The 27,937-nt window shown below is 39.2% G+C and overlaps 1 protein-coding gene across 1 annotated transcript in view; it reads right to left on the reverse strand.

The window, feature by feature from the left end:
* Window positions 1-4,195: 4,195 nt before the first annotated feature.
* The window catches only part of cpa (F-actin-capping protein subunit alpha), a 33,840-nt gene continuing 10,098 nt past the window's right edge, over window positions 4,196-27,937 (reverse strand). The window contains exon 3 of the mRNA XM_065232226.1: window positions 4,196-4,875. Within this exon, the coding sequence (XP_065088298.1) occupies window positions 4,253-4,875 (623 nt within the window). The 3' untranslated portion in view covers window positions 4,196-4,252. The remainder of the gene's footprint in view (window positions 4,876-27,937) is intronic.

Raw genomic sequence — 27,937 nt, forward strand, 5'->3', positions numbered from 1 at the left:
AAACGCTGATTTACCTCCATGACGATAATTGGTAAAGGCATTGCTCATTTTAGATGGTCAAGTTTTGAACCCACCACAGCATGTTTTTGGCGCTACTGTCACCCCTATTCTGTATTTCGTTTCGAACGAAATTCTCATACAAAAAAATACGAAATACAGAATAGGGGTGTGTATATTTTTTTTTTTTTCATTTGGTTTGTTTTTTCCGTCGATCTTGTTTTCCGTGCTGAGCACCAATGTACCGATGTGCCAGGAAGGCAGCTCCCACACCTGGACCCTACCTATCGACCCATCAACTCATGAACCGGGGACCAACGGCTTTACTTCCCATCCGAAGGAAGGCGTGATCCGAGATGTTATGCCTCAGAACATCCCGGCGGCGCCGACTGGGATTGAACCCAGGCCTGCTGGGGTGAGAGGTAATCACGCTTACCACTACGCCGTTAGGGGTGTGTATATGGACGATCAAATGTAAAATACTGTGGTAGCCACAGCATAGTTCTGTCAAAACCTTAGCAATTTTATTTATCCATTGACGAAGACGGAGAAAACTTTCCATTACTTTCGATGAACTGCTATTTTTGAACGCTCATGATTTGAACAACACTTCTATGAGTTCAACGAGTGAGAGAAGGATTAGTAATTTCCATTTAATTCCACTACCTTATTTGCTTATCCTTGACAGACACGCGTATTTCGTCTACAATGTGCAGACTTCTTCAATGCCTTGTACTAATACTCGACTGTCTCCAGTGTCTTGTACTAATACTCGAAGAATACAATCGAGTGTTAGTACAAAGCACTGAAGAAGTCTGCACGTTTGAATTGATTATTTTGTCATAACCTGTGCGCGATTCAATCAAATAAAATCCTCTGTTTTGTTTTTTCCGTCGATCTTGTTTTCCGTGCTGAGCACCAATGCTACCGACGTGCCAGAAAGGCAGCTCCCACACCTGGGCCCTACCTATCGACCCATCAACTCATGAACCGGGGACCAACGGCTTTACTTCCCATCCGAAGGAAGCCGTGATAAGAGATGTTATGCCTCAGAACATCCCGGCGGTGCCGACTGGGATTGAACCCAGGCCTGCTGGGGTGAGAGGTAATCACGCTTACCACTACACCACCGGCGCCGTTCAATCAGATAAAATGGAAAATAAACAAATTTCCGGCCAAATCCGAAAACTTATCCTTACAGACCATCGAAAAGGTCTCTCAAAACGAGAAATCACTAGAAAATAGCAGGACGGAAAATAATGAAAGAAGTACGAAGAATTTGGCTGCGTGGTTTTAAAAGTGGTTTGGCCCAACGATGACCATTGATCCGACAAGTGAACTGGTTTGTTTACTTCCTTTTCAATATTCATTTGAGAATGATTATGATTTTTGACGACGGATCAAGCGTCTTAACTAAGCGTCCGGAAATATGTCGGCAAGTCATGGGAGTTTTGGAAGAAGGTTCTCTGGAGCGATAAGAGCAAATTTGAGCTCTTTGGACATAAGCAGGGTGCACTAGTTTGGACAAAACCAGGAGATTAAAACGTACAAAAGACAGTGATGCACGAAGGTGGCAATATTATGGTGTGGGGATACTTTGCGTGGTCTGGTGTGGGAAATTTGGTTAAAATAGATCGAATAATGACGGCAGACTCCTACATAAGCATTTTGAAAAGAACTCTAGAGTTGGCTTAGCTAAAAAGTTTATTTTTCAGCAAGACAACGACCCCCAACATACCGCTCACAAACCTCTGCCTACTTCCGTGCTTCATGTGCCAAACTATTGGAATGGCCGGCCCAAAGGCGTGACTGGAATTTGATTGAAAGCGTATAATCTATTTTGGATCAGAATGTTTACAAAGGAGATGTAACAAACCCGTGAAAAAATGTTTGGATGGAAATTAGCCCTCTACACATCAAAAACCTTGTTGAAAGTATGCCAATACGCTAGCAAGCCGTCATTGAAGCTAAAGGTGATCATACTAAGTATTAATTTTAAGAATAAGCATTGAAAATGCTGAATTTATTGTAATGCGTATTTTATTTTGTCCACTCAGAAATGGACAGTTTCCCAAAAAAAATGTTATCATTTGATAATGAGTTAAACACTCTTATGACCTGGAACAAAGCATATTCCAAAGTAAATCTATAATGCAAAATTCGTTCGAACACTATAAATAAATATTGAGAAAATCAAGGAAACTTTCATTATCAAAGGTACGTATGTCCTTTATTTTGACCAGTACAGAATCGCTCAACGAAAATGAGGTTCTTAATTATGTACTCAACTTTACCTACCTACAGCATATGAAATGCGCTAACTAAAGAGTCAGTGCAATCTTTTAGAGGGAATGATTTGTTCAAATTTTATCAAAAAATTCAATAATTCCTCAAGATTCCTCACAGCATTTCCCTGAAATTGTTTGCTAAAGCTCCACAGTAGTTGCTGTGCTATACGTTTTCGAGAATTTCCACTGTCCTTGGACACCGGCCACAATTGTTGAGGAATTTCCCATAGAATCTTCAGAAATTATGCCTAGAATTTGATTTGCCAATTGGAGTGAAGCCCTCATTGTCAATTTCCTAGAAAAAGAAGAAAATTTGCGATGACTTATCTCAAAATTCCTCTAACTAAGAACATCCGGTTTCGTTAAGAAATCTAGACCAACAATTGAAATAGGCGGAAAAACCAAACAAACAATGGCTTTAATCGCAAATTTCTCGAGAATCAAAACACGCCCACGCAATCTAACACCACCATCTGATAGAGAAAAGTTCCTTTATCGAATGGTATTGTTAGTTTGCGTGGGTGTGTTTTGATTCTCGAGAAATTTGCGATTAAAGCCATTGTTTACGTTTGGTTGTTCCGCCTATTTCAATAGTTTGTCTAGAAATGTATTCATTTGTCGCCCACAAATGGAGTGTTTCGCATCAAGGATTGGTTTCAATAGTTACTTGCTTGAAAAGAAAATCGTATTTCCGGATTGGATCCATATCATTTTTTTTATTACAAACCCTAATGACAACTAGTTGTCAGTAGTAGGGTTTTTAACGATTACAAGAGAAGCATATTTTTCTAGAAATTAACAAGTCATGTAGTTTAGAATTAATCTTTCTTTAACCAAAGCTATAGCAACCAATCGCGAATTTGTGCTCATGGAACTCACAAAAGAGCTCATTATGTTCACCATGAGAACCTACATTTTCGAACAGTTGCGATGGCGCTGCCACCGAATGAACTGTTGGGGGTGTAGATTTGGCAAGCATCGTCATAGTTATCACGCTCAAACAGAGCAGAAAACGCTCTCTTTCTAGTCAGTTCCATACCAATCGTGTGAAGTTTTAATATGAATACCACTATGAAGGTATCAGGATCGGTGCTTGAAATGATCGATTGTTTATTTCCATTTAGATACGCGAACTGTACCATGGAGCTAGTACTATCTCGTGAAACTATCGGAACGATTGAGTGTTGAATATTCCTTCCCAAGAGCGAAGGGCAAACTATTTAGCGAGACAGCAACTCAACGAACAAATGAACCGATTCTGTACTTGGACTGAGTAATGAATAATTAACATAAAATGTTGATTTTTAGCTAACAAGGGCCGCTATCCTGTCAAATTTTCATCAGTGAACTAAAATTCATCGGTGCGCACTCGTCCTTGCTAGAACTTTCATGAGTTCCCATGAGTGGTTACGGCCTAATAAGACCATGCGTTGATGCTCAGAACTTCTGGAAGTTATTGTTGACAAACTCTGCGACGATCCCAATGTAACGTTGACCACCTTAGTGTTAAACAATACGCATATTTCCCCTTATAGTTTTGTTGCGTGTTTCCAATTTCTAGTGTACAAAATGCTACGATTCCTTATTTTTTTGCTTTCGAATATTTTCGCTTGCTTACCTTCATTTCTTGGAAATAATTAGTTAATTTTTTGTTTAATAATTGTTTTTGCCTTTCGTGTTCTAGCTCACTATCATTTTCCTCATTTTTTTTTTTTTTGCTTTTGCACATAACCTCATCATCTAGTTGTAAACATTTCCCTTCTCCGAGGGACAAGCGTTACTAGTAGATTCACCTGCGCGCATCCGCCATGCACGATTCAGCGCGACACAAGTGTTTGCTAGCTTTGTTTGTTTGTGTGTGTATTCCTAATTTTGTTCTTCAACTCCCCCACTCTCCCTCAAAACGTTACACGCTCCTTCGCCCCCCCCCCCTCTCGTCAAAGAAAAAAATAAAGACCTTAATCAACCTACTGCGTTTTCAGTTCCTTACCGATACTATACGACACTATCTTACTCCAGTCGATTTTCGTTCTGGTCACGGGCAGCTGTCTCCGCAGTGCCTTGAACGTCGTGTCGGACATCGTCTGGTAGTTCTCCGATATTGCCGTCTGGTAATCATGTTCGCTCTCCTCAATCAGTCGTATGATCTCCTTGGCGACGGCGGCTTCGTTCGAGATGACCACCGATTCGCGGAACTCCTTCGACGACACCAGCTGCACGTTACCATCTTCGTAGTAGTGCACCTGTAGTTTCAGCATACCCTTCAGCTCGGCCGAGCCGGCACCGCTGACCGGAAACGTGATGCCCCACACCGAGCGCCACCGGCCGTTCCAGAAGTTTTTCGGCTGAAACTGGTGGTCCTCGATGCACACGTTCAGCGTGATCTGTCCGTTGCTGCTGCGGCCAAACACCGAGCAGGATCCGTTCCGGTAGTGGTTCGCACAGTACGTCAGCACTTCGATGTCGAGCATCTCGCGCCACGGTTCCGAAATGTGATCGCCATCGTGGTTCTGCAGATCGATGGCCTCTTTGCGCAGGTGGTCGAACCTAAAGCTCTGTTTCGTCCGGGGGTCAAGGTATCGGCCGCCTCCTAAAATAAAGAAAAAGGATAAACAAATTTGCCATTAGTCACGTATTGTAAAATAAACACCGGTCTCTCTTTCCCGGTAGTCTTCAATTCAGTTTAATCGCTGAAGTTTTATGTGCGGCTTCTCTTGCTGTACGACCGACCGATGAGTCATAAAGCAGGTTCAAATGATAAGGCAAAAGGGCGGTAATTGAGCAATTTCCACATAAAGTGTGAATTCGATGGACTTGATGGTATATGAATCAAGTGGAGTAGGAAGTAGATATGCGAATAATCGTGCCAACTGAATCGATGTCAGGCTTCATTGCTCTACAAAGCAGGAGTGCATATTTATTTAGAAAGGTATGCGGCTTGAATAATCTCAAAGTTAATCATTATAAGATTCTTCAATTCATATTCATCCAGTAACATCCTATAAATAGAACAGTACTTATACTGTCTTCTTCTTATTTGTGCTTTATTACGTCCCGACTGGGTGTTTTTTGAGCACTGCCACAGTTGTTAATTGAGAGCTTTTAGTACGTTCAGACTACAGAGCTATAACATGTTATAGCGCTATCTTGATGGTGGTTTCTGTGTTGCAATTATTTGACTACCGTTATAACATGTTATAAGTCTCCAGTCTGTACAGTGCTTAAGCCATACTGCAAATGTCTACACGGCCAACGAGATCAACTCAAATTTGAGTTCAGTTTACTCATAAATCGCAAAAAGTGCAGCAACTCAGCGATGAGTATATTTCAGGCATAACATTTGATAACGGCACAAAAGCATTTGTAAGCAAACTTTCTAAGGCCCTTTACACGCGAACCAAAGTACGCCCACGCAAGCCAATACCACTTTCGGAAAGGTGATAGTTGCCCCTATCCGATGATGTGGTTGGTTTGTGTGAGCGTACTTTGGTTCGCTTGTAAAGGGCCTAAGAAAGTTTGTTTAAAAATGCTTTTGCGCCGTTATCAAATGTTATGCCTGATTTGCATCATGTTTTATTTCAGAAAAAAATCCCAGATATGAGAAAAGTAGAGATTGGATTCTCTCAGTCTATTGATACTACTCCTAGACTGAGTAAAATTTTCGTCAATTTTTTTCATTTCCCGGCAGATTTTTGAGGTTTTCCACAGAAAAACAAGTTTATAAAACAAAAAAGCAAATTTACTTATCCACTTTTTACGATTATGAGTAAACTGAACGCAAATTTGGGTTAATCTCATTGGCCGTCTAGTATAACAATGTAATTCATTTACCTTTTGTATTTCTTTATTGTAGTGTTCGACCAACCGTGTGAAACCCGTTTTGCTATTGAACGACCAATCTGTTATACGCAGGCTTGAAGTTAGAATAAAGTTCTTGTTCAGTCTCTTTGAATGGTTTGTAGACAGAAAGAGAGACATACTACTAGTGATTCATCCAAAAAGTCTTGATATTAAGAACATTTCAGTGGCGACGAGGATGGGATAACTCTATTCTTAGCTAATTATAGAAATACGTGTTTATTTAACTATAAGCCTAAAATTTTAATGGATCTTATACATCCCAGACGACGTTATAAAGATCATCTTCAAGCTCTTCCTAAGAAGGAAGAGACTTTTATAGATGATAGTACGCCCGCCCAGGATCCGTTCATTAAGCTGGCTTTGGGGGATAAAGTCTTGTATAAGAATAATGATAAACATTCCATTGAAAAGTGGATTGAAGCGCAGTATGTGAAAATGATTTCGTTGAATGTTTTTGAAATATCTCTTGGCAGATACACACTCAAAGCGCATCGGAATCAACTGCGTATTATACCGATTCAGCGAGATAAACGGCCTAGAAGCGCGAGCGACTCTGAGGAAGAGTTTTACGGTTTTCCAGATGTTCCGGCCGTACCAACAGAAGCAGCTGGAGGTGGTCGGCGTTTCAAGTACATACGACGCAGTCCAATTGCAACGAGAAGCCGTACCGACACAGTGATAAATCATCGAAGAACCAAGAGAATTCTGAGCAGCAATGAAGCACATCGCGTGCCATCTTTGGGTCCTAGGATTCAATCGAAAAAAAAAGTGAAATTTTACGATGAAAATTTGAAGCCATAGTGAAAAACTAAATTTCAAGTTAGATTTTAAAGTTAAGTTCAAAAAGTTCTGATTAGATTAAGATATATTTTCATGACATAACATGGATTCGAATAGGTTGAAAATCATATTGACGAGTAGTAAGATGAACTCTAGTAGATTGGATTATATATTTTGCGAAATGAAACTGGATCGTATAGATTGAATTTTTATGTTTCCAAAGTGGTCTGATTAACACTTTGAATTGGCTACATTAAAGTGAAATCTTTAGGGAGAAAAACTGTAGTGTTCGACCAACCTAGTGAAACCTCCGGAGTTGGTTGGAAATGCTAACATGAAGCTTTAGTGTGATGATTTATTAGCTAGAGAATGATCTTTAGAAGAGGGTAGGTGGATAGTTCCGTTAGAGTACGGCAGTATGAAAATTGAATAGAAGTTGAAAATGAGCGAAGGGCCATTAAAGCGACAGTTTTCAAGATGACGCACATTTTTGCCTAGCTCGTACGGGCTAGGCAAAAATGTGCGTCATCTTGAAAACTGTCGCTTTAATGGCCCTTCGCTCATTTTCAACTTCTATTCAATTTTCATACTGCCGTACTCTAACGGAACTATCCACCTACCCTCTTCTAAAGATCATTCTCTAGCTAATAAATCATCACACTAAAGCTTCATGTTAGCATTTCCAACCAACTCTGAAAATCGTTAACTTCGCGTATGAAGTAACATAAAAAAAAACACTTTGAATCTAGTGAAACCTGTTTTGCTATTGAACGACCAATCTGTTATACGTAAGCTTGAAGTTAGAATAAAATTCTTGTTCAGTCTCTTTGTAGACAGAAAGGAAGACAGACGTATTTTTACCTACTAGTGATTCATCCGAAAAGTCTTGATATTAAGAACATTTCATTTATTAGCTTTTGTTTGTTTTGCCCCGCATCTCGATAAGTCTCCTCGTGCCTAATGATTACCACAATCGGTCGAACTCCAAACGAAGTTGAATCTAGAACCGCAATACCATTCATATACTGACGACAACACTCTGATGATACAACGAAACCCCACCCCAAGCTCCTCTCCTCATTCCATCCTTCGACAATGTACTCCTTTAACCTCGGATAAGCCGCGAGTATTCGGCCCACCGACTAAACCGAAAATTAAGTAAAAGTTGTTACGAAACAATTATCGGCTCCGTAAAGCTAACGCGATTGAGCCTTTCAAATAAATAAACTAATTAAAAAAAAACTGTACTATTTTTGCATTAATTGTTGTTGTTGCGCAAGTAAAATCATACTCTATTGCCCAGGGAAGTCGAGACATTTTTCAAACCGAAAAATTCTTAGACCGAACCGGGAATTGAACCCAGTCGCCTCCAGTTGCGCCTTTACTGACTGAGCTAAGGGGGGCCCCACATGTCATGATAGATATTTTACTTTGTAATCGTAAGTGACTTGATATCTCTGTGTCGCTAGATACTTGGAGAAAAGTTGGATCAATTTAACGATTTTCTTCACAATCTGATACTTGTGATCCTGGGCAAATTTAAAGTTTGCTATTCCGGAATAAAACAAGGCAAGTGAATTTCCATTTTAAAATTCAAGTTTTTTCTAGCCAATAATTTAAAAAAAAAATCCTGGTTTTACAAATCATGTATACTTATATTACATGTTAATGTGATTCCTTCTAGCACCCTTTTTCGCATTACACTTTGTAATTCCACAAGCCAGCCAAAATATTAGGGTTTTTGTTAATGCACATAGCTGAAACCACTACTTGTCGTGCGCTGCGGTGAAGCAAATAATGTCTAAAATGCAGGGTTGTTACAAGATTTTCAAAGCTGGATCCGCGAAATCCGCGATTTCTCAAAAGAAATCCACGACTTCAAATACTAATCCGCGAAAACAGTGTTCACTCGGCAGTCGACAGAAGCAGGCCACTCTCGATGTGTGTTACGCGATCGTTTTGTTTACCCGGCAGCAACCATTGTGTGGTTCTCCTCATTGTTCTTCATCAGCAGTTCTTTCGGTCGATGCGTCGTCGACTTTGGAAAGCAACCGTTTACTGATGAGTGTGTGAGTGATGACCACGTTTTGCGTCTATTGCTGCAATGGAAGCGCTCTGCCCCCCGTTGGCGATACTACCATACAATGAAACCACTAGAAGCGGCTCCCGTTCTGATATAGGAGCCTTTTTGGATAGCGGAAGATAAAGTGTTTATTGTGTTGTACCTTTTGACTATAGCTTTAAGATGTTTTGTATAATGAACAAGAATCCTCGGCTCTGTAAAGTTAATTCGGTTGAGCCTTATCAAATAAATTAATGAAAAAAATCCGCGAAAAATAACATAATTTTCTAACTCTTTAAAAAACCATTTGTATTACTACTAAATTGGAGACCCCCATCCCCCTAAACTGTCTACGTAGTTTATGAACAGCCCCTTTTGAATATTCCATATTTGAGTATTCTTCTGAATCCCATATTTGAAAAAATTGATCTAAAAATAAGATCTTGAAGTTTTTATAAATCATAAATCTTAATTCCATCTGGTTCAAGCTTCAGTTGGCAGCGGTGTCTCTTCTTTTTCTTCTATCCCTGAATAGATAGCGCGGTTGGCAATCATCCACGGCCCATACAAATTTTGGTTTTTTTTTGTATGGACAAGGAGACAAGGGGAGGGGGGGGGTGTCAAAAGTCCAAAAAAACTATCTACGTAGTTAATGAACAGTCCCAAAGTTTACAAGATCCCTGATTTGAAAAAAATCGTTATTTTTGGTCCAGCAAAAAATTTAGGGCTTCCAACAATAAAGAAGAAGAACGTTCATGGTTCCAACAATAAAGCTGAGGGGGGGCTGAGTTATTAACGTTCAAAAACTTTCTTAATTTGTTACATGTTCCATTTTCGGTTTTCACAAAGTGTACCCCCATATAGAAATCAAAGACGTAGTCCTACGTCAAAACTAAGTGTGTAGCAATATTATACGATTGTCTGAAAAGGTCAAATGATTCCATAAGCTATATTATGATAATTGGAAGCAGGCTATTTTTGCATGACACATTGATACACAGAAAAAAATTCTGAATTTTAAGTATCGCGTAAAATATTCCCTCGTCTAATTTGGAGCTTTAGTTGGCATAAACGTTTGCAAGCTTGCATACCATATTGTTAATTTATGCGCAATGCTTAAATTTATACGAAATATCGTATAACTATATAAACCAAATTTAAACATAATTCTAGATAGAGCTGAAATTATGGCGTAACAGCTTTTGATTTCTAGAAAGTTAAGGCTCGCCAACACAATTCAACATCACCATCGGATAGGGGAAGACTTCTTCTACCCTACGGTTATGTTGGTTTGCGTGAGCGTGCCTTGAGTTCCTATAAATCCTCGAGCGAAGTAATTGTTTACAAAGGCTGTTAAGCCCTAATTCCAGCTCTATCTAGAATTATGTTTAAATTTGGTTTATATAGCTACTGTGTTACCTGACTTATAACGAATATACGTTGTATACGAGTACCCCGAATACAACGTATAGTTCGTCTAATTTTAAAGGGTGTCCACGATGAAATTGCCACACTATGAAATTGCTCTAACTTTTTAACCGTTGGGTAGAATTTAATGAAAATTTGGGTGGATTTAGTTCATAGTGCATTATTTACATCCTGCAAGTTTTAAAGTCCTGTGATCAAAACTCGCGGAAATGGAGTCGAAAGAACAGCTCGTGCGTGATAAAATCTTGCGCATTCATCACGAGAACAAGGATCTCTCGCATCGTTCCATCGCTAAAACGTTGGGAATCGCGAATTCCACGGTGTCGCGAGTGATTAAGCGGTTCGAGGAACGGTTGACCACCGATCGGAAGCCCAGAAGTGAAGGAAAAAGTATTCCGTACAACACCAAAAATCACAACCGCGTAGTTGGGACCTTCAACCGAAATCCGAACGCCTCCGTTAGGAATGTGGCTAAGAAGCTGCACCTAAGCCGAAGTTTTGTCCAGAAGGCCAAAACTAAGGCTGGGCTTCGAACGTTCAAGGTACAAAAGGCCTCTAATCGCGACGAGAAGCAGAACAAGTCCGCCAAAACCCGTGCCAGGAAGTTGTACCTCAACATGCTGACGAAAGTTGAATGCTGCATCATGGACGACGAAACATATGTGAAGGCCGACTTCAAACAGATCCCCGGCAACCTGTTTTTCACGGCCAAGGATAAGTTCAGCGTTCCGGAGCATGTCCGCACTCAGAAGATGTCCAAATTTGCGAAGAAATTCCTGGTTTGGCAAGCCATCTGCACGTGCGGGAAGCGGAGTGCACCTTTCGTGACCCAGGACACGATGAACGGACAGGTGTACATAAAAGAGTACCTCCAGAAGCGGCTGCTTCCTCTCCTGAAGGCCCACAACGTCCCAACAATCTTCTGGCCGGATTTGGCCTCATGCCACTACTCCAAGGACGTGCTGAAGTGGTATGCGGACAATAAGGTCAATTTCAACACTCCGGAGCTCCGCCCCATCGAGAAGTACTGGGCGATTATGAAGCAGCACCTTCTTAAACGACCTAAGGTAGTGAAGACAGTCGAGGAACTGAAGAAAGTATGCGGGCATTTGCGTATGGACTGTAAATAAAATACCATTTTATAAAATGAAGTTTAATAGTTATTTCTCAATCCCTGAAAATTTGATGGCAATCGGATGAAAACTCGAATTTTGCGAATCAATTTTGTGTGTGGCAATTTCATCGTGGACACCCTTTACATTGCAAATGCTATGCAAAATTAGACGAGTCATACGTTGTATTCGGGGTACTCGTATACAACGTATAAGTCAGGTAACACAGTAGCCGTAAATATACTTGAAAGCAGTGTCTGCTTTTATCATTTACCATCACACGCAAGGAGTAGCGCTTCAACCCAGTGTAGATGAATTGCGTTCGTTTTGACTATCTTCGCTGTGAAGTACGAGCGAAACGAACAAATGAATTCATTATACATCAACGAATACGTGTTTGTTGATATTCACCACTGCTTGATTTTTCAACCCGAAATTGTCAAAATCAGAAGCGATCCTCAAAAGCCAAATAAACAAATTTATTTTGGGCAAATTATTATTTTTATGTCGACTCCAGAATCTAAAACCTCGATATTATCATCAATTCAGCATGAGGCAATACTTTTCCATCAATCTGTGTATAAAAACCAACACAACACGTTCTACAGCGCTGTATTTGTGTAATATGAAAATAATCGTTTTTCATTTGATCCTCAAAATCATGCCCACCAAGATGAAGATGAATATTGATATTGACAACAGCAGAGGCGATAATTAGGTTCTGCAGCGTGACGTCACGTATGAACTCAGTGATAATCGGCTGAACCTTTTTGACAGTTCAGTGGTACTGTTTACAAGCACTTAGTCGTTTTTATCAAAAAAAAAAATATTCTAAAATTTTCGTATTTTAACTTGCAAATTGTCGAGGAACAGCGCGGTGAAAGGATGTTGCTCGTGGACAATGCAGACATGTGGTTTACATCTCACTGCAGTCTAAAAAATTATCGAGAAAATCTACCCAAGAAAAATCAACTAAGTCCACGTAAACAGTAAAGGGTGATACGGTCAAAATTTGGTCAATATCAACTTGACGTATTTCTTTCAATTTTGCATTTAAAAAACCTGAACACCCCTCATTTTGAAGGTGTGTGTGTGTAGAATGTTGCTCCTATTTTGATTTTGGAATTCACTCTTCAGTTGTCAAAATGCCGTCCAAGCAAGAAGAGCAGCGTATCAAAATTTTGCTCGCGCATCGCGAAAATCCGAGCTACTCGCACGCAAAGTTGGCAAAATCGCTAAAAGTTGCCAAATCAACCGTTACAAATGTAATTAAGGGGGTATTCCCGATCTTTTTTTTCAAAAAATCAATTTTTTTTTTTCACGTTTTTTTGTACTTTTGACTATATACTTTCATCCCCCCAAGCCGTTTTCCGATCAGCGAATTCGGTGTCCAGGCATAGCTGACTAATGGTAAGAACCCCCAAATGGTTTTAACTAAAGTCAAAACTTTAAATATACGATAATATAATAATCGACGGCCAAAGCGCGATCCCGGAGGCTGTACACGACGATGCTGACGAAGTTTGACTGCGTGGTAATGGACGACGAAACCTACGTCAAAGCCGACTACAAGCAGCTTCCGGGAAAGGAGTTTTATACGGCAAAAGGAAGGGGAAAGGTAGCAGATGTTTTCAAGCACATGAAACTGTCAAAGTTCGCAAAGAAATATCTGGTTTGGCAAGCCATCTGTACCTGTGGCTTGAAAAGCAGCATTTTCATAGCTTCCGGGACTGTCAACCAAGAAATTTACGTGAAAGAGTGTTTGAATAGACGTCTGCTGCCTTTCCTGAAGAAACACGGTTGTTCCGTACTGTTTTGGCCGGATTTGGCATCTTGCCATTACGGTAAAAAGGCCATGGAGTGGTACACCGCCAACAACGTGCAGGTGGTTCCCAAGGACAAGAACCCTCCCAACACGCCAGAGCTCCGCCCAATTCAGAAATACTGGGCTATTGTCAAGCGGAACCTAAAGAAGACAAAAAAAAACTGCTAAGGGCGAGCAGCAGTTCAAGGCAAACTGGCTTTCTGCGGCGAAGAAGGTGGACAAGGTGGCTGTACAAAATCTGATGGCAGCGGTCAAGCGTAAGGCCGGGCAATTCGGATTTGGAAAAGCGGAAGCCTAACTGAATATTTTTCCTGAATTTTATACTAATTGAACTTGAAAAAGAAATTTAATTTGATTTTTTAAATAAACGATTTCACCGATTTACACGCGTTTTCTCTTGACCAAATTTTGACCGTATCACCCTTTAATCCTCCTTTAAGTATTTAAAAAAAATCCAAGGACTTGTGCTCCGTATTCATTTTTTCCCACCAGCTTTATGAAATTATTCTCAGATATTTATATATTCAGCCTAGGAGTGGAGGTTGAATAATCCAACTTTGCAAAAACATATTCCCTGAGAGTTTTAAAAATATCCGACTTAAAATGAATTTTTGGTGATCATTTTTGTCTGTTACATTTTTTTCGAGAACAGTCTTTAGTTCGATTAAATAATGTACATTCTATCTCTATTCCAAATGCATTAGGGAAAACAAACGAAAAGTGCACTTTTCAATTGCGTGACGTACTTTCATTTTTTTTTCATGAATTAGTTATCATTGAATGATTAACCAAAAATGCCTATATTAGTTGGGTGTTCAAATTTGTAATTTTATAAAATTGATGTTAATTTTATCATTCGCTGCTGTACGCTTCAGTTGGTTTTCGCGTACCAGTTGCAATATAAATAGATATGGAATGTGGTTCACCTTTTCTTGAACTGATAAAATGTGTTCAATATGTGTAACGTGTGTGTGCAGTCCGCTGTGTTATCGTAAGATCAAACGTGTCACTTTATACTGAAACTGTTGTCGGCATTGATGTTCTGGATGATGTGTTCTTCAAAGTACATATTTCCTGATAGACCTTCCGACAAATTGTGACAGTAATGAGACGGACGCTTTAGCATAATTGCCTTCAATAAATCGCCTCTTTGGGGCTACACTGGCCTACACTATCATACACCATCATTGCCATACCGGACAGTGCAATGGCGATAGACATCACCTTCACTTAGATGAGTCACCGTCGTCGCGCATATTGCATCTGATTACTGGAGCTGCTGTTCGCCTGCCTGGAGCCTTGAAGCGAGAGTGAAACCTTGTTGCATACATCAACTGGTTTTGCTTTTGCGATTGATGTGTTACATCCAGTTTCATATTCCGTTTTCGTTGTGTTGTAAAATACATCTTCGATCAAGCGAAAAGTGGAATTACCGATCCCGATGCGAACGTCAACAATAGAGTAACGACCAACAAGAAAGCGGTAGGTGTCGCCGTAATTCCGCTTTGTAGACTTCATTCGGCCGTTTGTTGCGTGGAAAATGTGGAATGTGGAACTACCGGATGAAGCAGATAAATGGGAAATGCCGTAAGCTTCAAGTCGTCGTCGGTGTTGTCAATGACAAATGATCGCATTCTCGTCGTTATTGAATCTATTGAATAGAACATAAAGCAAGCAAAACACGTATCAACAACTAAGGCAGCACTTTGCTAGACGTGTTTTGAGTGTCTTATTCGGCTCCGCGATTCCGCTAGGGCAGTCGCCTTTTGGCTCGGTAGTTATCTCGTAATAGAGCAGCTTATATATATATTGGTCAACTGTTTCTTGATCGGATTCGTTGTTGAATAAATTACCGGCGACCTAGATATGGTTTGTTGTAGTAGAGCGACTGCGTGTTATTCTTTTTCGAAGAAAGTGTTAACAAGATAAAGATGGTGACTTTGCGTATCACGTAAATTTTTCAGTTTTCTCTCTCCATATTTAACGCGTCATTTCGAATTTATTCGTCATTATTCAGTTTTTTTTTAGCAGTTAGGCATTTAAAAAATATGAATAGGTAAACTAGTGGCACGAAGCATATCCTTGGTGTTTGTAGCAGCGTGGAAAGTCAACCAGGAAAACAGAAAAAAAACATAACACGCCTGGAAAATAATCTTGTTCAATGATTTCAACAGTTTCTGAATTTCACATAAATAATATTGGCACATGTTTCAAAACTAAAAAAAAATGTTCAAAATTAACATTTCGTTCATACACAAACTTCTACGCAACAAAAAATGTGCTGCAAGTCGAGCAGAGTTAACCTCAAGTAAGCAATACATAGTAAATGTATTGCGAATTTATCTTTATTTTCAAGATTTTATTTTACGAATCAATTGAATTGTGGATCGCATAATCGAGTGAAAATTGACCAGCGAATAGGGCTTTTGATCTAATTTCCGTCCTACTAAGCAAGACCCGCGTTTTACCTCTCTTTTTTGAACGGGTTTGAACAAAAAATGTAATATTTCTGTCAAAGACGACTTCTAAATTTATCCACCTTTCCATACGTACGGTTGGATTTGATAAAGAGTCACAAATGGTTGAGATATTGTTTAAAATCTAATACTGCTTCTTGATTCTAAATTCGTCCTACGATTTTCAATTCCGTCCAAACGTATTGAAACGCCATTAGATTTTCTTCGTCCTACACAGCAAAAAGTAGTGTAAATTTCCGTTACTATGATGCACATAAATGGAGCGTCATAAATCATACAAATTTACATTATAAATCGTGTAAATTTATGAGACATGTCATGCAATATTCCATATATTCACAGCAAAAAAATAATTTTGATATCACGTCAAAGTGGATGCACTACAATCATGTCGAAAATATGGTGTAATATTACTTGCTAAAAAGGACAAAATTATCATTAATACAATGCATGAACTGACATTACGCTGCTTTTACTGCATTTGTTTATTTATGTGGTCATAAAAATTACATGAAATTTTCGACATGATTGTAGTGCATCCACTTTGATGTGATATCAAAATTATTTTTTTGCTGTGTTGTATGCAACATTCCACCTTTGTTTGCAACATTTCTTGCAAGCTGCTAGTTTACGCGAAAAGGAAGTTTACATGCATGGATGTTTACATCACCAGTAAAATTCAGATTTTTTTAGTGTGTACGGATAAACGTAGAAAAAGGGGATTCGCTAGGAGCGCTTCTTTTGCTTTGAGAACAATGAGCGTAAATATTCATACAATGCACTCTAATAGGATTTATGTTGTAGCTAATGAACTAACGCATCGGAACAAACCTATTATTGATTTGTGTACGGTGTAATCATTGATATTATTGATCTTTTCTGATCGATAGAACGGAAATGGGTGACTACGACGAAGTAGCGCTCTACTCTAGCTGTAGATATTTGCGGAGTCACTTTCAAGCAGTGCTGATAAAAATCATTCCTTCTACACTCAACTTAGCTGAAAATTAATACAACCTTAACAAATAGACCCACTACCTGCATGAATTTGAATCTTGACAAGCAAATCCTCTTGATCAAGGCAACCTCTGAGTATCGAAGTTAACACTTGTTTTTGTTCATTCGTGGCTGGAAGTTTATTAGGTTTTGCACCGTCGGGGTTAACCTCAATCTGATGACAGTTCAGTGGTAAAGGGTGATACGGTCAAAATTTGGTCAAGGGAAAACGCGTGTAAATCGGTGAAATCGTTTATTTAAAAAATCAAATTAAATTTCTTTTTCAAGTTCAATTAGTATAAAATTCAGGAAAAATATTCAGTTAGGCTTCCGCTTTTCCAAATCCGAATTGCCGGGCCTTACGCTTGACCCCTGCCATCAGATTTTGTACAGCCACCTTGTCCACCTTCTTCGCCGCAGAAAGCCAGTTTGCCTTGAACTGCTGCTCGCCCTTAGCAGTCTTTTTGGTCTTCTTTAGGTTCCGCTTGACAATAGCCCAGTATTTCTCAATTGGGCGGAGCTCTGGCGTGTTGGGAGGGTTCTTGTCCTTGGGAACCACCTGCACGTTGTTGGCGGCGTACCACTCCATGGCCTTTTTACCGTAATGGCAAGATGCCAAATCCGGCCAAAACAGTACGGAACAACCGTGTTTCTTCAGGAAAGGCAGCAGACGTCTATTCAAACACTCTTTCACGTAAATTTCTTGGTTGACAGTCCCGGAAGCTATGAAAATGCTGCTTTTCAAGCCACAGGTACAGATGGCTTGCCAAACCAGATATTTCTTTGCGAACTTTGACAGTTTCATGTGCTTGAAAACATCTGCTACCTTTCCCCTTCCTTTTGCCGTATAAAACTCCTGTCCTGGAAGCTGCTTGTAGTCGGCTTTGACGTAGGTTTCGTCGTCCATTACCACGCAGTCAAACTTCGTCAGCATCGTCGTGTACAGCCTCCGGGATCGCGCTTTGGCCGTCGTATTTTGTTTATCATCGCGATTTGGAGTCACTACCTTCTTGTAAGTCGATAGTCCGACTCGTTTTTTGGCTCGATGCACGGTTGTAGACGATACACCCAGCTTATTTGCGGCATCTCGGAGAGAGAGGTTAGGGTTTCGCTTGAAACTACCGGCAACTCTCTTTGTCGTCTCAGCGGCTTCCGGTTTTCGATTTCCCCCCGATCCAGACTTCCTGGCTGTCGACAAACGTTCCCCAAACACTTTAATTACATTTGTAACGGTTGATTTGGCAACTTTTAGCGATTTTGCCAACTTTGCGTGCGAGTAGCTCGGATTTTCGCGATGCGCGAGCAAAATTTTGATACGCTGCTCTTCTTGCTTGGACGGCATTTTGACAACTGAAGAGTGAATTCCAAAATCAAAATAGGAGCAACATTCTACACACACACACCTTCAAAATGAGGGGTGTTCAGGTTTTTTAAATGCAAAATTGAAAGAAATACGTCAAGTTGATATTGACCAAATTTTGACCGTATAACCCTTTACAATTATATCTGAGAATAACTCCAGAACATCTTCAAAGGAATTCAGAACATAAATTCAGGAGAGTTTACCAAACTAACTATGAGAAGAAATCTAAGGAATTTCTGAGGAGAAATGCCAATGATATGTTAGGAGACTTTCAATATGAGTAGAATTCCAAGGGAAGGAGTGAGATTGAAAAGGAAATCTGAAAATGAATTCAATGGCTACTCGGAGAATCTTTCCAACGGATTTCTAATTGTGGATAATTTCAAGGTAATGCCGAGGAAAACTGAAAGAAAATTTAATTCTGAAGATAGCGCTTCATCGAGATTTTGGGGAAATCTCAGTTGAATATGGAATGGACTATTTTGAGAACCACTTGAAAGTTCTCAAATGTTTCCTGAAGTTAATTAAACTGCCTTGAAGTTCTTTTGTAGTTTGATAAACTAGCCTGATGCTCACAATACTTCTCCTCAAATTCTGAACTTTATAGGACTTTCTAAATCTCCTTTATAGGTTTAACAATTCACTGAAGTTCTCTAAACTTCTTTAAAATTTATGTGACTTCTCTAATGTTGACGAAACTGCTCTGAGGTGTTCTCTGTTCTTTTCTGAAATTCTCAACTCTAAAGTTTTTGCAGTTCTCATTAAGCTTGTTGTACTGCGCTGAATTTAATTAAATCGTCCTAAACATGTTTAAGCTTCAGTGAACTTTTGAACTTATGCGAAGAGCTCAAATAAATTTTTAACGTCTCTGAAGTTATCTGAAAATCTGGGAACTGCTTTAAATTGCCCACTAATTTTCTGAAACTAATGGAACTGACCTCCCCCTGAGATTCCTCCAATTTTCGGAGCTTAATAAACTTCTTTCGAATCCTCCCGCATTTTGCTAATGTTCATAAAATTTCCTGAAGTTCGCAGATCTCATCTTAAGCTCCATAGATTTCTATGAAGTAATGTTTCAGAAGACCACTGTCCTTCTGTGAAGTTTCCGAAGTTTTTCTAATTTTTTGGAACTTTTGTGGTCCCGCAATTTTCATGGAATTAGAACGAAATAATTAATATAGTTCTATGATTTTCACTGAGGTTCTCAAGATTTTTCGAAGTTCATAAAACTTCCCTTAAATTATCGACACTTATTTGAAACTTCTTCAATAGTCTAGACATTCCTGCACAGCAAAAAAATGTAATATCGATCAACGTAATTCAAGCTGATGTATGGAATAATGATGTAATAGCAAAAAGCAGATACAATATTACATCAATAGATGTAATTTTGTTCGCAAAATCGATGTACATCGTACAACGTAATATTACACAACCGGCGGAATGACCTCTGTGCAGCTGTTTGGATGTAATATTCAACAACTTTTTTTTTCTGTGTGGTGCCTAAACGATTACTGAATTTCTTTAAAGTTCTCTAGACTGCTCTGAATTTTTCAGTATTTTTTTTAAAACCCGCAACTTAACTGACATTAATTAATTTGCCTTGAAGTTTCGAAAATTTTCGTTAAGTATTATAACCATTATTAACACTCGCTTATTTTCCCTAAACTTATCTATGCTTACCTAAAGTTCTCTAAAATTTGATTGATAATCCAGAAAATTTTCTGATAATATTCATAATTCTCTGGCCCTTCTGACGTTTTCGGATCAATCATAGAATTCTTGGAATACCCTATAATTCCACGGAACTCCTTGTAAGTCGCTGCAAATTTGCTTAAGTAAATGGGATTATTCTGAAGTTATCTGATCGTCTTCGAAGCACTCGGAACTTCGGTGAATATCATTAAACTATCTAAAAATATCTAAATTTAGTTCTCTGGAATGTCTTGAAGATATCGCTGCTTGCTAAAAGTTCTCGCTTTTTTATTAATGGAACTTCGTTGATGTTCTCTAATCAACTTAGTTAAATTTTCGCATTTTTTATGTGCTTGAAATCTCCATGATATAACACCCTTAAAATACCCTCACGTTTTTCGGATGTTCATAAAATTTGTATCACGTTCCAGGAATTCTCTCGGAGCTTTGCTGAAGTTTTCGGAAATACACTGAGTTTCCCGAAACTTCTTTAAGGTTTCTAATATTTCCTTGAAATTATTTGAACTGCCTTTTAATTCTCTGACCTGTCTTGAAGTTCTCGAAGCTTCCATAAAGCTTTTAGTACTATTGACGATTTCGGTGTTGCTCGGAAATAAATAGAATTCCCGTAAACACCTTTAAATTTCCCTGAAATTTTCTGGACTTCTGTGAAGTTTCTGAAATATTTCTGAACTTTTCATAAATTCTCTGAAGGCTTCTGTTCTTCCCTGAAATTCGCGGAACATATTGAGGGTTCTCGATTTGTTTTTCAGCACATCATGGAACTATCTTGAATTTATATAAATTTATGATTATAGATTTTAAACTGCTCTAAAAATCTGGACTAAAGTTACGGGAACTGCTCTTAAGATCTGAAATTCCCCAAAGGTTTGTAGATCTAGCTTTTCTGAGGTGCTTAGAACTTCTTAAAAATTTGCATAACACCCCTCAAGTTTTCTTAAATTTCTCAAGTTCGCTTGACACCTGTGAAGTTCTCTGAAATTCTGGGAACTTCATAAAAGTCCCTGAAAAGTATCGGATGCTTTAAGGTTCTTACAGCTTCCAGTAACTTTCCCATATTTCCAGCATGTTAACTTCCCTTATGTTCCTGCAGTTTGTTCTCAGCATGTTCTTTCATTCCTCAGAAATTCTCCTTGAAATAAATCATTTATTTTTATATTTAATTCTGGCACTTTGAATATTTTCAATATCTTGAACTTGTACATGGAATACGAAACTTCAAGACATTGAATATTTTTAGATCTTGGACCCACTTACTTGGAAAACTCAGGTAATTTTATCCAGAAAAATGAGTAGACATCCTGTACATAGAGAAAGACGATTAAACGTCACAACGCAAAGAATAATCAATCTTGAAATAAATTCACGCTAAAAAAGTTGAAAATAGTGACTTATTACAAGAAAAAGTGACTTTAGTGACTTGGCCTTAAAAAAAGATACTTTTTAGTGACTGATTTGAAAAAAGTGACCAAGTCACTAAAAAGTGACTCACTACCAGCCCTGTAAACAGTAGGAGATGGAGCCTTCTGACTCGGTTCGAACAATCCGTCCTTCTTAGGTCCACCAATTATTACAGAAACAGTTATATTCCTGGGATAAATCGGTGGTATTGATCGATTTTCAGTGATAAATATACTTCTTGTGAGAAATATTCTTCTTGTCAAGCTCTATAACAAATCAAAAGGTCGTCAAATTACGGTAACAAACAAAACAGATATTTATTTTTTCATAAGTATCTCATTTTAGAACAACGATATTGTGTGCTACAACTAGTGAATATAGCAAATAACTTTTTTCAGTCGAAAGGAAGCTGAGAAATGAAAATTAGTCCGCACGCATGTCACATTGTAAGTTCTATCGAGGTTTCAAGAAATTTTACAAATTTAGATCATGGCCTAAGAACCCTCATAAAACCAAATATGTTACTAGGTCTATTTGAACCTAAAGCCTTAGTTTCCGGCTTAAAACTTCGTTTCCATTTTTATCTTATCATGTTTGTATTACTTCATGCGTGAAGTTAACGATTTACATAGTTGGAGATGCTTAACGTTAAATATCAGAAGATATTCGACGGTCATTTTATACGATATATGAGGAGATGAAAATATAGAGTACGGCAGTGTGAAAAATTGTATATAGAGAGTAGAAAGCGAGCAAAGGTCAATTTTGAGGAAAGTACGAATCGGGTTGATTATCTCCTTTATCAAACTCCTCCGTTGGGGAGGAATTCCAAATGAGTAGACACTCTGTAGATAGAGAAAGACGATTAATCGTCAAAAAGTTCTATAGAAATCCAACATTAGAACAAAACTACAAGGGACAGCCCCATGGGGTTGAACACAATGGTGACGTAGGACTACGTGGTCTTATATAATAAATCTTATTTGTTAACTGCAGCAGGAGCTTGTGTTTTGTGTAGGAGTATGAATTTGAGCGGGATTCTCTCTGTTATTACTCTTTAGTATGACGCACTTGACATACATGGCCCACAGCGACTCACGAAGAGCTACTGATTCAAATCAATAGCGGTGCGGCTTCTTCCTCCTTCTGTGGATGCTCATGTGGGCTGCAGCTCCCTGCTTGCAGGCAGCCTTTCGTTGTGTACTGGAGAACACCACCACTCACCACGCGGTGATTGAATAAACACTGTTTGGTGAGACCAGATGGAATTCAACTTTGAAATCTGTTTTAGGGACATCGCTCTTCGCAGGCAATCGGTGATAATTTTAACTATCATAGCAACAGTTGCATATTCGTGCAATTTTAAATAGTGAAATTTTCAAAAATGATAAAGTCTTACATTTTACAGTTGCGTAGAAATATATCTGATCGATTGGTGATAAAATTATTGAAATTGGTCCAGGGGCAGCTGAGTTATTAACGCTTAAAATATTTCATAATTTTGTTACATGTTCCATTTTCGGTTTTCACAAAGTGTACCCCGATATAGAAATCACAGACGTAGTCCTACGTCAAAACGTAGTCATCGATTGGACTATCAGATCCTACACAATGCAAGAAGAATGATCAATCTTAAAATAAATTCACGCTAACGATTACTTAGCCATAAACACGGAGACTTTTTAGTGACTGGCTTGAAAAAAGTGACTCGCTACCAGGCCTGATGTTTCAGTTCTCCTTACAAATTCCCAAAACAGGGCTGGTAGTGGGTATGTGATAGAGTAGTAGTGACTTTAGTGACTAAAATAACGAAAATAGTGACCGAATAGTGTATTTCAATCAATAAAAAAGTGACATTTAATTGAATGGAAAGACCGGGTTCTAATCTTTCGTTGATTGCGACACACTTCGAGAAACCCATCATTAGTATTTCTCATGCTTCTATAAAATAAAAATAAATAGTTTAAGGATCCCATAAAAGTGTTCTCGAAAAATCATGTAAGAGTACGATCCAAATCTAAGCTCCATTTTCTCACTCTGCACTAATTTTTTCTAACTCGATTGTTTTAATGTATTCAACTTAGAAAATTTTTGACAATTTTAATAAATTTTATTCAATTTTAATTCAACCGCCAATTGTAAAGATCTAGAATACAGAAACTTATGTAACACCTTAAACAAAAAAATGTTTTTCATAACTCTGTGACCTAGACAACTTTGCTAGATCGCAGTCTAAGATAAAAGATCATTAATATTCTGCAACGAGAATAATTTTCCAAGATGACATAGAAAATTTTACATGCGTCTAGGACTTAAAATCTTGACCTTTAAAAAAAGTAGGATTTGTTACTTAGAACCTAATGCATTGTTCAAAACCGCCAGTCGGATCGGATCATATCGGGTAAATGCGGATTGAGCTTGATTCAAAAACAGCACATTGAAGAGGTGAGTCCTCTTCCAGCCCACCGCTTGTTGTCAATGGATCCGCTCATCACGCCGTCCGCTGCACAACAACAGCTTCTACTTGCTTGCTGCTAGTACCACTCACCACACCGTCCGAAGCGAAAATGAGCGGAGGCCTGACGACAGCACTCTTTCATATCTTTTCAGGTTCAAACAGAACGATCTGCAACTAAGCGGTATTCGATTATGACGGCTGGGGTTGAGGAAAACGTTTATTTCATACAAACACTGATAAAATTATCACTTTTTATAGGTATATTAAAAAATTTAAAATTGGAAAAGTTTGTACTTTAGCAGATTCGTAAAGTTATTTCCTATCGATTAGTGTATTTGGATTGTAATTTTACCAATAAATGACAAAGTTATAAGCGTTCAAAATCTAACACCTTTTCGTGACGGTCGCAATTTTAGACGTCAAACGTCAAAACATAAGCTCAGAGTATAACAAACATTCAAATCAAGATCGTGGATTAAAAAAAGAAAACCCTGATTTTGAAATAGCCCAGTAGGAAGCTATTTTCCCCTGTCGGGTATTTTCATCACTGAGACCATTTTTTTGATCTATTGTGATATATTCCTCATTTTTTTATTTAGCTATATCACTATTATTAGGAGTTATCGCCATCGTTTGACTAATAGCATTATCCCATCACGGCATTATACTTCGAATAAAGTGCACTGCCGTACTGGGAGTTGTTCTCCAAATGTCAAAGGGTTCTATCAGCCCTTTGTCGAAGAACTTACGCCTTTTATTGAAAATTGCCGGACAGTGGCATAGCAAATGTTCCGAGTCTTCCTTTTCTGTGCCACAGAAGCGACATACATCATCTTGAAGTTTTCCAATCAGCTTCAAGTGATAACGGCTCGGACAATGACCTGTTATAAGACATGCATATATAAAGGGTGATACGGTCAAAATTTGGTCAATATCAACTTGACGTATTTCTTTCAATTTTGCATTTAAAAAACCTGAACACCCCTCATTTTGAGGGTGTGTGTGTGTAGAATGTTGCTCCTATTTTGATTTTGGAATTCACTCTTCAGTTGTCAAAATGCCGTCCAAGCAAGAAGAGCAGCGTATCAAAATTTTGCTCGCGCATCGCGAAAATCCGAGCTACTCGCACGCAAAGTTGGCAAAATCGCTAAAAGTTGCCAAATCAACCGTTACAAATGTAATTAAAGTGTTTGGGGAACGTTTGTCGACAGCCAGGAAGTCTGGATCGGGGGGAAATCGAAAACCGGAAGCCGCTGAGACGACAAAGAGAGTTGCCGGTAGTTTCAAGCGAAACCCTAACCTCTCTCTCCGAGATGCCGCAAATAAGCTGGGTGTATCGTCTACAACCGTGCATCGAGCCAAAAAACGAGCCGGACTATCGACTTACAAGAAGGTAGTGACTCCAAATCGCGATGATAAACAAAATACGACGGCCAAAGCGCGATCCCGGAGGCTGTACACGACGATGGTGACGAAGTTTGACTGCGTGGTAATGGACGACGAAACCTACGTCAAAGCCGACTACAAGCAGCTTCCGGGACAGAGTTTTATACGGCAAAAGGAAGGGGAAAGGTAGCAGATGTTTTCAAGCACATGAAACTGTCAAAGTTCGCAAAGAAATATCTGGTTTGGCAAGCCATCTGTACCTGTGGCTTGAAAAGCAGCATTTTCATAGCTTCCGGGACTGTCAACCAAGAAATTTACGTGAAAGAGTGTTTGAATAAACGTCTGCTGCCTTTCCTGAAGAAACACGGTTGTTCCGTACTGTTTTGGCCGGATTTGGCATCTTGCCATTACGGTAAAAAGGCCATGGAGTGGTACACCGCCAACAACGTGCAGGTGGTTCCCAAGGACAAGAACCCTCCCAACACGCCAGAGCTCCGCCCAATTGAGAAATACTTAGCTATTGTCAAGCGGAACCTAAAGAAGACCAAAAAAACTGCTAAGGGCGAGCAGCAGTTCAAGGCAAACTGGCTTTCTGCGGCGAAGAAGGTGGACAAGGTGGCTGTACAAAATCTGATGGCAGGGGTCAAGCGTAAGGCCCGGCAATTCGGATTTGGAAAAGCGGAAGCCTAACTGAATATTTTTCCCGAATTTTATACTAATTGAACTTGAAAAAGAAATTTAAATTGATTTTTTAAATAAACGATTTCACCGATTTACACGCGTTTTCCCTTGACCAAATTTTGACCGTATCACCCTTTACTAAGATCTTTCTTAGAAAGATCCAGGATTTTGTTTTGTGGGTTACAGAAATGTTTGGATTAATGAATCGCTTCGACTGCCTAGCAATAGATGTGTTCTTCCAGTTTCCCTCCCCTTTTGAAGATTCCCACGCTTTTAGCTCCATTCTAAGAGATGCAACCGATAAGCCACAAAAGGGCTCTGGCCCGATGAACTTATGAGAAGATCCGAGTCTTGCTAGTGCAGCAGTTCTTTCATTTCCCTCAATCCCGCAATGACCAGGAACCCAATATAAGTTGACTTAATTATGACAAGACAATTTTTGAAGTGATTGAACACACTCCCAGACAAGTTTTGATGTACATGTTGCCGACTTTAAAGAATTTAGAGCAGCTTGACTGTCGGACAAGACGCATATATTTGAACTCTTATAGTTTCTACGCAAACATATAATGGAGCACTCTAAAATTGCTTGGATTTCAGCTTGGAACACAGTTGGCCATCTGCCCATAGGAACCGATACTTCTATCCCTGGGCCAGTTACTCCTGCTCCCACTTGATTGTTCAATCTTGAACCATCTGTATGAAAAACAATCGATCCTGGACGAAGAACCGGGCCATGAATTACGCCCAGGGTCAACTACTTGAAAAAGTCGATTGAAATTGTATCTTTTCTCCATCCAGTCTTCGTTGTTGATACTAACAGTTTTTAGAATCCTAAGGTGTCCTCTAAGGTCGCCTTCAAAGAGTTTCACTGACCTTGTAATCCTTAGAGCACACTTTTCGGCTTCTAATTGTACAAATTAATGCAATGGTAGCATATAAAGCAAAGCATCCAATGCCTTCGATGGTGTACTTTTCATTGCTCCTGTTATTGAGAGAGTTGCTAACCTTTGGAGTTTTTCTAACTTTCTCTGAGCAACTCTCTTTTTTTGTCTTTGGCCACCAGACCAATGCACCATAAGTAACCCTGGGCTTTACAATTGCCGAGTAAATCCAATGGATCATTTTCGGTTTCAGTCCCCACTGTTTACCGAATGTTCTTTTGCATATCCATAGAGCATTAGTAGCTTTGTTTATTGTCTGCTCTAGATGCATATTCCAATTGAGTTTACTATCGAGGATTACTCCAAGATATTTGACAGCATTAGAAAGTTCCAAAAGTGTGCCTTTTAATCTTATGTTCAGTAGGAAGCTACCAAGACTTCTCACGAAGATCAACTTATGTTCAATAAGCTGGAGAAATCGCGAAAGCCTGTAGTGGTCGCCATAAACGGTGTCTGCTTGGACAGTGGTCTGGAGTTGGGTATGGCCTGTCACTACCGTATTGCGGTAAAGGACAAGAGGACAAATATGAGATATGCGGAAGTTATGCTTGGGTTTCTACCGGGTGCTGGAGGCAAATTGAGCTCAATCCCCACCGCGTTAGATCTGACTATAAAGCCGATAAGGCCAATTGGGTATTGTAGATTTGCTTGTGAACCCACTGGGTGCAGGATTGAAGCCGGCAGCAGAAAATACGGTTGAGTAGGTATCTGGAAGAGGTTGCCAGTTAAGGACATTGTCACCGATCAACTCAAGGTCAACAAAAAAATGTCTGTTTTTGGTGAATGTGGTTACTGAATATGCCTTCTGGATCGACTGGGTTAAGGATACAGTATTCGTTAAAACTCGTGAGCAGGAACTCTCCCGTAGGCCACTCTTAAGCACCTGGCCGAAGGTGGGAGAGCTTAATCTCATGCTGTAGGCCTGACATCAGGTGTGATACCGGCAGGTTTTCAGCAGTTCAGTCTTCAATTGAACGATATTAAAGATTGTACTCGAAAGAAATGCAACACTTTAGTTTGTGTATAACTTTTCATTGCATGGGTAAAAATGATGAAATTTTGAGTAAACTAGTTTAGAGTGTAATGTTTACATGTGATTCCGGAGAAAGTTGGAGTTTTTTTTTTGGGGAAAGTTGAAAGAAACTTCTAAGAGCAGTTGCAT

Source organism: Ochlerotatus camptorhynchus, unplaced genomic scaffold, assembly GCF_037179485.1.
Source record: "Ochlerotatus camptorhynchus isolate MF236.1 unplaced genomic scaffold, CSIRO-AGI_Acam_v1.1 ptg000365l, whole genome shotgun sequence".
Classification (NCBI taxonomy): Eukaryota; Metazoa; Arthropoda; class Insecta; order Diptera; family Culicidae; genus Ochlerotatus; species Ochlerotatus camptorhynchus.